Here is a 14,153-nt window from a genome sequence, read left to right as displayed (position 1 = left end):
TGTATATTATAACATAGCCAAAAGTATGTGGGCACCTGCTGGTCCAACATCTCATTCCAAAATCATGGGCATTAAAATGGAGTTGATCCCCCCCCTTTGCTGCTATAACAGCCTCAACTCTTCTGGGAAGGCTTTCCACTAGATATTGGAACATTACTGTAGGGATTTGCTTCCATTCAGCCACAAGAGCATGAATGAAGTCGGGCACTGATGTTGGGAGATTCGGTATGGCTTGCAGTCAACGTTCCAATTCAACCTAAAGGTGTTTGATGGGGTTGAGGTCAGGGCTCTGTGCAGGCCAGTCAAGTTCTTCCACACTGATCTCGACAAACCATTTCTGTATGGACCTTGCTTTGTGCACGGGGGCATTGTCATGCTGAAACAGGAAAGGGCCTTCCCCAAACTGTTGCCACAAAGTTGGAAGCACAGAATCGTCTAGAATGTCATTGTATGCTGCTGCGTTGAGATTTCCCTTCACTGGAACAAGCCGGTCTGCCCGAACCATGAAAAACAGCCCCAGACCATTATTCCTCCTCCGCCTAATTTTACAGCTGGCACTATGCGTTCGGTCGGGCAGGTAGTGTTCTTCTGACATCTGCCAAACCCAGATTTGTCCATCTGACTACCAGATGGTGAAGCGTTATTCATCATTCCAGAGAATGTGTTTGCACTGCTCCAGAGTCCAATGGTGGTAAGCTTTACACCACTCCAGCTGAAGCTTGGCATTGCACATGGTGATCTTAGGCTTGTGTGCAGATGCTCGGCCAAGGAAACCTTGATCTTCTAATTATACCTCTATCTTCAATTCAGTCCTGATTTTCATTCCAACCCTTTCCTTTTATCCATGATCCAAATCGAAGCAGGCACCGCACCCAGGCAGCCACCCCATGAGAGACTCTCCACCAACACTGTACAGGACCCCATGGTGTGCCCTTTCAATCGAATCTGCGCGCTGATTTACAATGGCATCTCACCTTGCTCCACGTTCGCTCACCAGAAGCTCACCCCCTTGACCACCAACATCTCCCACACACTGGAAAAATCACCTCGTGCCTCCACATCAATGCAATTTGCCACCAAACGAGCGTGCTGCGCTGCCCAGGCCACTTGGACTGCGTGGCGTGGGGACGGGCCAAGCACTTTAACAGCACCAACCACAGCTTGCTGGGGGTGCCTTGAATGGGCATGCGGGTTCGACACAACCCTTGTCCAGTCGCTAGAACACGGCCCGGAAGTTCGGTGCAGAGCTCAGGGCTGTGTCGCGCCGGATGTGCGAATGAGGCTGCTTCCGGCCCCAGGAGCCTGGCAGGGCGAGGATCCAATGGAAGGGCACAATTAGAATGACGATGCGTCGTCGCCCCACCTTTTGCCTGAAGCTTATAAAAGGCGGATCGCGAAGCTGTCCGCTCTCTCTCTCTCTCTCCTCCCTCTCGCCTGCCTGCCTCGCACTGTCTCCACCTGTTTGCTACACCCACTTAATCCACTGCACCTCATCTGTCTGTCGCTGCATCTGCACTCAGGGTTGGTGTGCGACAGACGTTCTTCTGGACCAGTACAGAGCACACGTTTCCACGAACCCCGGCAAAGTGATCAAGCAAGAGATAATGTGCCGACTCCAAAGGTGGGATCGCTCAAGCGGAGCGTCCCCCAAAGCGTACTGGGTTGCGCAGCCGGCCGACCAAGCCAGGTATTTAGAGGCCGTTAGTTCTCATCTGCTCCCCTTCCTTCTGGCTAACTAATCTTCAGTGTGTGTGTGTGTGTGTGTGTGTGTGTGTGTGTGTGTGTGTGTGTGTGTGTGTGTGTGTGTGTGTGTGTGTGTGTGTGTGTTGGCACCTGTGGTAGATTAAATTAAGATTGTAGAAGATTTAACGGGATAAGTCTGCTCTGTGTCTGCTTTTGTAAATTGCTTGCCTTTTGTTGCACCCCACAAATTCCTTGCTATCCTCTGCTGTACATAATAATAAACCCAATTTACTGTGCCACATACCATTCCTCGCCAATTGTAAATAAATGCTTTGTATTGTAATGGTCCCACCTCGTTTTCGTCTGTTCCTTCATTGTAGTCCAGGCAAAATAAGGTTTGATCGGGAACAAATTGCAACATAATTTTTTTAGCACAATGCATTTCTATGAGGTCCCCACAACACCATACTAAAAGTCCTAAGAAATCCCTGTTGCGGAAATAAGTTAATTTGCATAAATCCAATATGGCGGCCAATTATCAATATTGTGCCATATCTTTGCTCACAGATGACATATTTGGGTGATTTCAACTTCTAGAATGGGTATTTTGTATACAAGGATGCATTTAGAATACTTTTAAACTTCCCTGGAACAAAATCTCATTTGCATAAATACAATATGGCCACCAAATATCAATATTTTGCCACATCTTTGCTCTTGGATGATATATTTGAGCCATTTCAACTTCTAGTATATATCTTTTGCATACAAGAATACATTTAGAGTATTTAACAATTTTCTTGGATGCATTTTGATGCACATCTCATTTGCATAAATCCAATATGGCTGCCAAATATCAATGTTTTGCCATATATTTACTCTCAGACAACAGGTTTGAGCGGTTTATATTTCTAGAATATTTGAGGAGATCAAAGGCTAAATTTGGGATAGTTTAATATTTTGATTGGATGGGTTTAAATAAAATGATGGATGAATTTAATAAAATCCAATATGGCCACCAAATATCGATATTTTGTGATCAAATTTATGACAGTCACTTCTTTGGCTAGTGTTTCATTGCAGGCATATTAATAACCTACTGAAGATGCCGATCAAGGTCATCATTATAGTCATCAGTGAAATCTGGTAGCTGTGAGTTGCACAACTTGTCCCACGGCATTCTCCACAAACAGCACTGCAATGCAGACTATACTTTCTGCATGTGCACCTCTTTGTATTACAGTCTGTTTTACAGTTACAGCAGATGACATCCAGTAGTTTTGATGGGGCTGCAAGCTGGTCAGTTTGTATTGGCAAACATTGTCCATCCACCATGTGCCATCCCCACTCTTCCGGCTTCATATTGATGCTTCTTCCTTTCCACTCCATCATCTGATAATATACACGGAGGCTGTGATACTTTGCAGGTGCTGAGGTTGGGGGTAGAGTTTGAGGTTCTACATGAGATGTGCTGTTGGAAACCTTCTCACAAAATTGCCTGTATCGTAAAGTGTCCAGTCCTTGTTCTTTGGCACAACCATATAATGACACAAGTGCATTTTCTCCTGCTGCAATAATGTCCTGTTTTTCCACATGTCCTTCTTGGCTGAACACCTTAGCTTGCTGACGGAACAGGGCAACACTCTTGATCTTCCTTACTGCTAAACCCTTTCCCAATCCAAACAGGCGAGAAGTTGTATCGCAGTCAAGGATTGCATGGACAAATAACACATGGTCACAAATATCAGACCAAGAAATGCCTTAGACTGCTTTATGCACCATATCCTGGTCTTTTTTGCTGATTGCCTGGGTTCTGGGGCCAGGAACAAGTTATGTGCATCCAGTTCAGCATGATGCAGTAAGAGGATGAGCAAGTCCGTGTCATCCCCTATCAGGACAGTGTCTTTGATTCTAGCAATGCAACAGCTGTTGGGACAATGAGCACATCAGCATCATGCTTTGCATGATCTATATTACACCCAGCCCACTCTAGTTTGTCACTAAGATAAACAATAAATCACGGTTTGTTTGTCACATTTTTCAAGAATTCTTCCTTCTTGGACTGTATAACCATTCCATCAGTGAAGTTTACTGTCATGCCTGAACAAGCCCCTGTTCTTCTCATGTGTGTGGCATCTTTTGTTGTTGGACCGTCTTAGTATCCATCAAATATAATGGTAGCAGCCCCATATTTATGTGCAACATATGTGACATAAAGCTGACTGACACTCTCATATGTGGAACCTCTTGGTCATGGAAGACGATGAAGTAGCGCACCACCATCGAGAATATACTTGACATTTCCAATTGGTTCTCGTTGCTCCCCTTGAATGGTCTTCCAGAGAACATCGGCAGGACAGCCTTATTGGCCTGCAGGGGAAGGAAGGAAGATTCAAACAATGCTGGGGGGTAACTACACAGTTCATATTTGAAGAGTGACTGTAGATCTTCACAGCACTCCCCAATAGTTACCAGTCTCTGGAAGATCAACTGTGGATCTACCTTCACAGATTCTCCTTTGATCTTGACAGTTGATCTTGAATTAAGTGTCACTGCTCGATCACATTTCCGGAAGGTGAACTCTTCTACAGATTTCCCAACCATGGATGCTAGGATCTTTTCTCCAACTGTTCTTGATCTTTCAACATTGACTCCTTCCTGGGCTGTCATGCCATTTGCAATGTTTAACAGGGACGGATCCCGTGCGAATGGATTTCTCTCCCTGAGATAGCTGATAAGATCAAGGGTGTCATTGACATCTCTAGCTTATCTAGCTTTTGACAGGTCTTTGTGCTGGTCACTGGTTTCAAATGAGATGCCACTGAGCTTCTGCATGGCCTCATTGATATTTGCACATGCTGGCATGGAAAGGACCCACACCAAACGCTGAGTTTCTGTCATTCCTTTTCCTCTTGTCAAGACTCCATGTGTCTTTATACTTCTCATCAGCACTTGCTCAATTGTGAGATCTGTGGATAGTCCTGCCCAGTACCTATCACTGCGCCTCACCACATGGTATCCTTTCTCAAATTGCTGATGGACATCTGGATGACTTTCTGGCAAATTAAGCATCATTTGCAGGTATACATATGCAGACTTTGCATATAGTGTGTGTCATAGATGCATCCAATGAAATTTTAAAGTATTACAAATGCATCCTTGGATCCAAAGATCTCATTATATAAATTTAAATCACTAAAATAAATCAACTGAGAGCAAAGATTTGGCAAGATATTGATATTTGGCGGCCATATTGGATTTATGCAAATGAGATTTTGTTCCAGGGAATTTTGAAAGTATGCTAAATGCATCCTTATATACAAAATACCCATTCTAGAAGTTGAAATCACTCAAATATATCATCTGTGAGCAAAGATATGGCACAATATTGATAATTGGCCGCCATATTGGATTTATGCAAATTAGACGTATTTCCGCAAGAGGGATTTCTTTGGACTTTTAGTATGGTGTTCTGGGGACCTCGAAGAAATGCATTGCGCTAAAAAAAAATTCTGTTGCAATTTGTTCCCGATCAAGTGAAAAAATGGGCTAGATTGCCTGGACTATTGGTCCAGCATGGTCCATATCCGAGCTGAGCTGGGACGTTATCCCCCAAAGATCTGTTTCCGAGCTGGTACGTGCTTGGCTGCATCTGATTCGATAAGGTGATCCGATTTGAACAAGGCGTACAGAGGGCATGTCTCCCGGTAATTAGATCACGTGACCATTTTAGGTAACCGGTTTCCATTAGACGGAGGACCCTAAGTCACGTGGTTGAGTTATTGGCAATCACAGTCGATTAACGACCTGCCGCATCATGAAGTTATCCGTGTGCGACGGCCTGCGATTCCAGAGAGTCTGGTGGGAACCCGAGGTAGTCAGGGGACAAAGCCAAAGACAAAACACACACACACACACACACACACACACACACACACACACACACACACACACACACACACACACACACACACACACACACACACACACACACACACACACACACGATATCGGCAATTCTTCAGGAATCGGCAGATTGGAGTCAGTGTGATTACTGACTACAGCACATACTGTATACAACCCAAAAAACCTTGAGTAGCTTTCACCCTTGTTTTGGGGGAATTTCAATAAACAAATTATAAAAACAACGTTGCATTATCTAGACGTTTCAGGGAGATGTGCATAAACATTAATCTTTCTCTACAGCTGCCAATCATCATGTGACGGGTGGGAAAAAAAAAACATTTGGCTCTGGAATTTAGAAAACACATGAATACGGCAAATGGATCAGAAATCGGGTGTTATCAAATATATTTTGCTATGAAACTCGCAAAAAGAAACCATATAACCTGAGTAAATCATGCAGCTATACCTTTTGTCAACTGTCTACTGCATATCCCGATCGTGACACGAACTACCACTATCGAATGTAGGGTGCTCGGCAAGTGGCTTATGCACTCGAGCAAGCACTCCAATTAAATGGTTGATAAGCAACAGCTGGCCAGGCTGTGGCAGCATGCCATATAGGATCCCTTTAACATTAAAGCCAGTCTTCACAACACCCGCAGCAGTTAAAGAAATTAAATGAATTGTTCAAATAATGACTTTATCCACAAAAGAGATAGTAATCCCCCGTTTCTCGTGGGGGTTACGTTCCAAAGCTCCCCGTGCTAAGTGAAAATCCGCGATGAATGGACGCCTCCACCAAAAAAAACAAAAAAAAACGACTCATCTGGTCTGGTCGGTTTGGGAGTAATCGGGTTTGAGGTGCCTGAGATCGACTCGTCTGGTCTGGTCGGTTTGGCAATGATTGGGTTTGAGGTGCCGGAGATTGACTCGTCTGGTCTGGTCGGTTTGGCAGTGATGGGTTTGAGGTGCCAGAGATCGACTAGTCTGGTCTGGTCGGTTTGGCAGTGATTGGGTTTGAGGTGCTGGAGATTGACTCGTCTGGTCTGGTCGGTTTTGAGGTGCTGGGTACGAGCAGTGCTCGTCCAGCGGCGGCAAACCTTTTTCCTTCCCGAAACATATATCGAGCACCTTAACCTTCTCGTGGAGCATCAGGACCTTCCTCTGGCGCTTCGGTTCCTTGCCAGAAGCCTTAGAAGGTGCAGGGCGTTTGGGCGGCATCGTAGGGCTTGGAGAGAAAACGTAGAAAGTATTCGAAGTTCACAAGCGAAACTTTGTGTCGTGCGTTGTGTGACTGGTCGAGCACCACATGTTATAATTTATTGCTTAAATAATTTATATTTTATATATTATTACCGCGATGTACCAGGGGAATCCGCAGAAAAAATTAGTTAGGTTCCAAGAGAAAACCCGCGATGAACCGGGGGCACGATAGGTGAACCGCGATAAAGCGGGGGTTGACTGTACTGTTTAATATAGAACAACCCTGGAGATGTCACAGAGTTTAATCACCCATGAAATAAACATTGCAGATAATCCGCCACGTGCATACGTCACATCGGTTCGCGGTCCGTGCATACGTTACAACTTTATTTTAAAACGTCCGTTTTTCACCAGATATGCTTGGATTTCTCTGTGGAGCACTTCGCAAAACCTCCGAAAATATAGACACAGATCTGGCAGAAGCTATGGATAAGCAGTCCCTCTGGGGGACAGGGCATGAAGTCAAGCAATAAATGGATTCAATCATATAGCTCGATGAAGCTGGTTAATTTTGGCGCATTCATAAATATTTTGTTCATTCAATAAAATTCTCCAAACAGGAGAAAAAGATAAGTTTAATGCTTCGGAAATTTCACATTTTCTTGTGAACATATGGAGAAGGAGAGATCATAGCCTTGCTAGCTTAAAGTAAATAGGTATATAGGCTTAATTACAAGACTCATTATTGTACTGTATGGGCGGAGCCCGAGTCACGGTTGGGGGTGGTCGCGTGGTTGTGGCTTCATATGTCGCGACTCGCCCACTGGGGACTTGTAGTGCCAGTAGCGTCAGAAGCGGCATGTACTGTCATTAGCAGTGTCCTGTAGGTCGTGTGCCTGTAGAGTGCATCGAGTACGTAATAAAGCGGAGTTACGGGCATCGTACGCCCACACTCTCGCTCGTGGCAATAAAGCAGGGTTGTGCTATCCCCTGGCTCGTGTCTGCCTGCGCGCACCTCTACCACGACATTACAGTTTGGCAAAGAGTCTGTTTCGGATCGACGTGTGCAGAGTGCCTGGTTCTCATCGGTATTGACTTGGAGTCATTGCCGGAGCAATTGGATTGCAGTGCGCACGGAGCGCTGGGAAAATCAGCGCATCTCGCACGGTTCGAGTTCGACCACCTGGCGAGGAGCCCAGGGAAGCGCATCGCGAGTTTCGCGCGGCCGCACACACAATCTTCGGTGCGGGTCGAGTCCTGCAGCCAGACGTCTCGCCGTCGCCTGCGAATCGCGTCGAGTGAACGACGGCCGCGCTTGGAGTTCGTTTTACTTCTGCTTTGCAAGCCTCGGGAATGGTTTCTGCGATGCCACGGCTAAAGGACGAGGACATTGAGTTCAGCTCAGATGCGGCGTCGGCTGTCGCACGAGCTCTGAGAGATGTCCGGAGTCTCGATGGTCAGTGCGCGGCAGATGATCCGAAGGTCAGCGCGGTGTGCCGAGCGCACACAGCCGCACGCATAGTCTTCGGTGCGGGTCGTGACCGAGCGTTGCAACGCAGCCAGTCGGACGGTAGTCTGAACACTCAGGGACGTCTACGGTGTGTGTGCCGAGGGTCATTGCCCATCATAATGGTCATGAATGGCGGTGTGCAAAGCGACCCCTACGTCCCGGGCTCTACTGCCGGTACGGTGTTTTGTGCATGGCGTACACTTTTACGCCCCGGGTCGAGTCTTGCAGCCTGGGCATAGCGATCCCGGCAACCCGGAGCAGGAGATGCAACCAATGTTGAACCTGTTTTCAATTGGTCCGAAGGTGACAAGACCAATGACAGTGGAGGTCGAGATGATCGGGGCACCGAACGTGTTTCAAGCTGATACCGGGGCCGCTCGTGACCTCCGCGGTGTTCACCTGGTCGAGACGACCTTTTCGCTGTACACGTGCACTGGCAAAGCGATTGCACCACTTGCTGTGACAGATGTCTCGGTGGTCTACCAAGGTCAAAGCGCCCTACTCTCATTGTTTGTGGTACGAGGGGAGGGGCCCGCCCTTTTGGGCCGGGACTGGCTGGCTAGCCTCAGGCTAGACTGGATGGCGCCAGTTGATGGCCTTGGACGGCCAGGCACGGGGGAGGGGGAGGAGGCTCCTGTGTCAGAGTTCGTACCTCCAGGTGCACCTGTGCCTCCTTCGGGGCACGTACCTCCGTTTGGGCCCGGGCCTCCCTCGAGACCCGAGGGCGAGGTTCCAGCAACAGGAGCCGCGACGATGCAACATGGGCTGCCGTTCATTGCTTCCTGCAACGACGATATACGGGTCTGGAGCAACGGGGGCCATGCCAGCTGCGACGGTCTCTCGCGCTTCCGTTGCGCTCATGATACAGTGCACACCCGTATCGTGCAGGCGATTTCAGCGGGGGATTGGAGCGAGCCGGTCGCGTTCAAGAAGTTCGCGGAACGCGAACATCGGCGGTGTCCTCATCGACGTTCAGATGACGACCGGCACGCAAGTCGCCTCGACGTTGCGACAACCAAGATGCGTACGCACAATGTGGTTCATAAATTGCTAATTGTTGTGTGTTTCATTCTCACTGCACGAGTGATTCAGTTTAGCGTTGTTAAAGCCAATGCCGACAGTCCGCGTGTGAGCATAATATGTTTGGTTGGGATCAATCAATGGGATGACCGATATGATCAATGTGATGTGAAGAACTTGCGGACGATCGTTGCGAATAAAGAGGTCTTTAAATTATCAGATTTTGACACTTATTTAGTCTGTACGATATCTGATCCTCAAAGCCGAAATCATATTGTGATGATATACTTTAGTCCACCACAGTAGATCATGGAAAATCGTATCATATAATGCATGAAATCACTCCGAGCTCCAAATTTGAAAACTATTGCACTTACAAAAGCAATTTGTACAGCAATTCATCGCTATGATGAACAGGCATTCGATAATATGAGGAAAGTGAAAAAAATTAACTATCGTTAAGAAATCGTTGCGGTCTGTTCCAAATCAAGGCGTTGTTGAGCAGGCCAAAAAAACATGGCAGCTTCAGAGGCCAGCGAGGTAACCCAGGTGACACCTTACTACAGAAAGTTAGGTGGTCGAGGATGGTGCCTGATAAAGGATATAATTAAATAAGGCTGTAAAATTTTCTTCAAAAGGGGTGTTTTGGCTTCAAAATCTTTAAAATGGGGGGGGGGGGGGCATAAAAAAACCAAAACACCCAATTTTCAGTCATGCACTTCTTTGGCGCTTTCTTCGTATGCATGTAGTTTCAGGCTGATAGGTTTCATGGTTTTTGAGTTATGGAGGAGACACACTGACATTTGTTAATATAGATCGTTCCACACTTACTGACTAAATTGGCCGTCTGAATAATGCTGCCAAAATCCCATTAAATTTTTTTTTTTCATCTAAAGTAAGAATATCTGGCTACTATGACAAATGACGCAAGTCCATTGAAGACAAACTTAACTCAAACTTTCAAAAACCGATAATTATATCGGATCATTATTAATGAATGCAACATTAAGCAGCAAATACAACCACAAGGAATTTCCCAGTAAAGTTTTTAAAGGCAGATACGTCTTGCCAACGAGGGGTCCCTGAATGGTTGTGAAAGGCCCAAGTCGTAAATGTGCATTGCACACTCAAAAAAAAGAGGCAAGACATGACTGTGTCTTGCAAAATTGCTTGGAAAGTCACGGAAGGTGCATTTACCGCTTAAGAGTGTTTTTATGTAAAGATGTAAGGTGTAAAACTGTATAACGATCAGAAATAGTAATTCACAATTTTGAAGCGTGTTTAGTTTCACTTCAAACATATTTCCCAATTGTTGAATATCATGCATAGAAATGAAGAGACGGTTGTGATCCTTAAGCAAATGAGTGTGAGTGTGTGCTCATGAACAGCCATGTCCTGGTGTGAAACCTTTGCTGCAGTTTGAGGGGCCAAAATAACGACCGGGGTTTCACTGGGGCGCTGCTGCTGAAACTGCTGCTGCTTGCGAAAAAGCTCCGCTTTCAAGTCCACCAGCTTCAAGGAACAGGGGTTTGGAAAATAGATGGGATACACCAAAAAAGTATGCATGGCATTGCACTGTGCAGGCCCTTCAGCACCCTACCATACATTTTAAAAACAAATTACCATCACCAGAGAGCATCCTCAAATCACTACCATTGTGCCAATATGGTGCTCACAGCAATATTCAAACAAACAAACCCTATTTCCATCCACAAAGACATAATGTAGCATTCTTGAAATGCAAGATAAAGCCAGTAACACTAAAAAGCTTTGAAGGGATACATCCCTAACTGTATTGATCCAATACTATTTTGGGGTTCATCCAATGATGGAAGAATCCTCATCACATGACAAATGAGAAGCTGTGGTATCACCTACAACTAATGTTTCAGCATTTTAATTTGTCCATTCAAATAGGGAGATCATCATTTTGATATCCTGTATAATTTCATGAATCAAAATGTAACATTTTTAACTGCACAAATAGAAATCCATGCAAATTAAAAAAAAAAATACATACTTACACTACAGTAAAATTATCTTTGCAGTAATTGGTATATCATTTTTATAAAAACCATACTCCAGAACAATAACAACTTTTATATTTATACTATAATGTTCAATTCAAATACAGCCTCAAAGTTTCACAACTCTCGGCAGATAATGGTCTTTTACCACTCATCCTGCCATTACTATCATTCACACCATCACTCAATCCATAATAGGGATAAAAGAAACTGAGCTGTTAAATTAAGCTAACTGAAAAAAGAAACCCAAACTGGAACTCGGAACTTTTCTGGAGTTTTCATGAAAGTCTGTATTTCGGTTTCTGCTTAATTCATCGATGGGAATTTTCACAAAAGCACTTTCTGTGTCGGAAACCTCATTTTAACATTTCAAGAGCAATTTTCAATGAATAGACTTAAGGCATTGGGCAAACATGGATGGCATTTAGGAGAGCAACTGTTGTTGTATGTTATACTGGGTGATGTTGTACCAGGTTGATCATGAAACCAGGACAGGCTCAGTTCGGATCTGCTTTATTCTAAAAAATTTTTAATAATAAAACGCGATAAAACGTCAAATTTTCTCCAGAATTTTTTGCAGTATTAAGGTAGAGAAGTGACTGCTAAAAATGCAAACAACCTCCGAGAACGGAAAATTAGTGCAACGTTATCTCGGGGAAAAAACCGCCATTTTTTGCCCATGTTATTTTTTTCCAGATAATGGGTTCCTCCCCTCCTTGTGAAACTCCCAAAATGTAAGCTCATCACTAACTTCTCACACTTGTGAAACCTCCTTCCACAGTCTGTTCAATTGCACTCTACACACCAGGGCATTAAGTTGGCGATGCTCTACCATCTAAAGTTATCCTCCATCCATAACCATAATCTTTTCTATCCTCATTAAACCCCCACCCACACCACTATACCCATCCCCATGAGGATTTGCTTGCAGGTTGATAGGTATCCTTTGCTCCTCTCCTCCTGCGAGTCCATCTGACTGCTCGTTTCATCCACTGTCAGTACATTGCATTCTAACCAGTCAGCTCGTTCTTCCACGAGCCTTGACCTTGGAACCAAAAGTAAAATACAGCACCATAATGGAAGCCTCACCGCACCAACATTTCAACATATACACTGATGATATAAAATTTTGTTCAAGTGGCAGTAACAAGTGAGGCTTCCTTTCAAAACTTTGAAGTTTACTGTCAATTTGCCAAGGATTGTGCAATCTCATTCGGTCAAAAAGCATTTTATCCATACGTGGTATATCCCTTCAAAATTATACCGAAATAAACTGAAAAGAACCTCTAAAATAATGAGTCTGTCCAGGAGACAAAGTACAATTCAGGCTCAGCATTCCATGATACCATTGGAATACAAAGGCGAACTCCAATAATTACATCTTATGTAAACTTAGTCGATGTCCCCAGGTCAGGTATGGGAGCATGCGCCGGAGCAGCGCTTCACTGCGTCCACTTTCTGCCGGTACTCCAGGGGCCTCAGTCTGGCAACCCCAGGCAGATGCCTGGCCCATCCCCATCTCCTTGAGATGCTGATCAAGCTGCTGCACTCACGAGACACGGGGTCGGCCCATTGGCCTCCTCCACTCACGAGACTCCCTCGCTGAGAGAATCTGGTGAGCAGGATCAGTGTTAGGAAAACGAGTCACATGTCCATACAGCCACAGCTGACGCTCACGGACTATGCAGGTAACAAATCTCATCCGAGTCTCTCTCAGCAACCGCTCAATGGACACAAAGTCCGACCAGCGATAGCAAAGGATTCTCTGATGAGACCTGGTAGGAAAGGAATCAAGTCTCCATCTCAGATCCCTGGTCAGAGTCCAAGTCTCACATCCGTAGAGCAAGACTGGAAGCACCAAGGACCTGAAGACTCAGATTTTTGTCCTCCCGCACAGGTACCGGCAGCGCCACACCTCATGATCCAGTGAATCCATGACTCCCCAGGCCTGACCCAGAAGTCTGTTGACCTCTGACTCACAGCCAGCAGAGACATGAATGTCACTGCCAAGGTAAGTGAATCTCTCCATGACCTCAACATCCTATGTCCCCCACCCTCCTATAAGGTTGGAGACTGGGGGGGGGGGCAGGGTGGGGGGTGGGGAGAGGGGGTTATGAGAAAAGACATTAAAATGAGGTCTGTCTGACTGACCGATCATCTGTCCATGTAGTTTTGTGTGCACGATATTTCAAAAATCGTTGAACATTTAGCCTTTCATATTACACCTATCTATTCCTCATGACATGATCTCAACCTGATGAGCTCACAGCTGTGATTGGCTGGATTATGTTGCCATGGCAACCATCTCGGTAACTTGGCTTGTGTACACGATATTAACCCTTAGATGCATAAGTGGGTCAAAAATGACCTAGTTTGGCTGTTTTCTTGCATTATCTTTTTTCACTCATGCATCTAAGGGTTAAAAAAAAAAGTTGAACATTTAAACATTTCATAGCGAACGCAGTGAACTTCATACTTAATGCGTGCACGTGAGAGAATAGGAAACAACAATAACAACACAATACCCCTGGCTATTTAGAATCAGTGTTGTTGGCTATGACCTTTTGCTTCCGGTTGTTTTTAAACGCTGTGCGGTGTATAAACACGATTGGGTTTTATTTCTATCTTGTGAATATTATTTAACACGTGCACATGAGAGAATAGGAAACAACAAAAACAACACAATACCCTGCCAATTGTGAATCCGTGTTGTTGCCTATGACTCTTTTGCTTCCGTTTTGTTTCTGGATTTTTTTTTTGTTTCCGGTTTTTGTCATGGGGAATGATGCATGCCGGGAGATAAA

General features: G+C 45.2%; 1 protein-coding gene across 2 annotated transcripts in view; it reads right to left on the bottom strand.

Annotated features, from left to right (window-relative positions):
- CCDC174 (coiled-coil domain containing 174) overlaps positions 1–14,153 on the bottom strand; it is a 68,872-nt gene that overhangs the window by 53,796 nt on the left and 923 nt on the right. For both annotated transcript variants that reach the window (XM_085897470.1, XM_085897471.1), the window contains exon 2: positions 10,730–10,834. In XM_085897470.1, the coding sequence (XP_085753596.1) occupies positions 10,730–10,834 (105 nt within the window). The remainder of the gene's footprint in view (positions 1–10,729; positions 10,835–14,153) is intronic.

Source organism: Eptatretus burgeri, chromosome 10 (assembly GCF_056783735.1).
Source record: "Eptatretus burgeri isolate ZD-2024b chromosome 10, Ebu_testis_v1, whole genome shotgun sequence".
NCBI classification, from domain to species: Eukaryota; Metazoa; Chordata; class Myxini; order Myxiniformes; family Myxinidae; genus Eptatretus; species Eptatretus burgeri.
The sequence above is the reverse complement of the archived record's forward strand: the minus strand, read 5'-3'. Positions and strand labels throughout refer to the sequence as shown.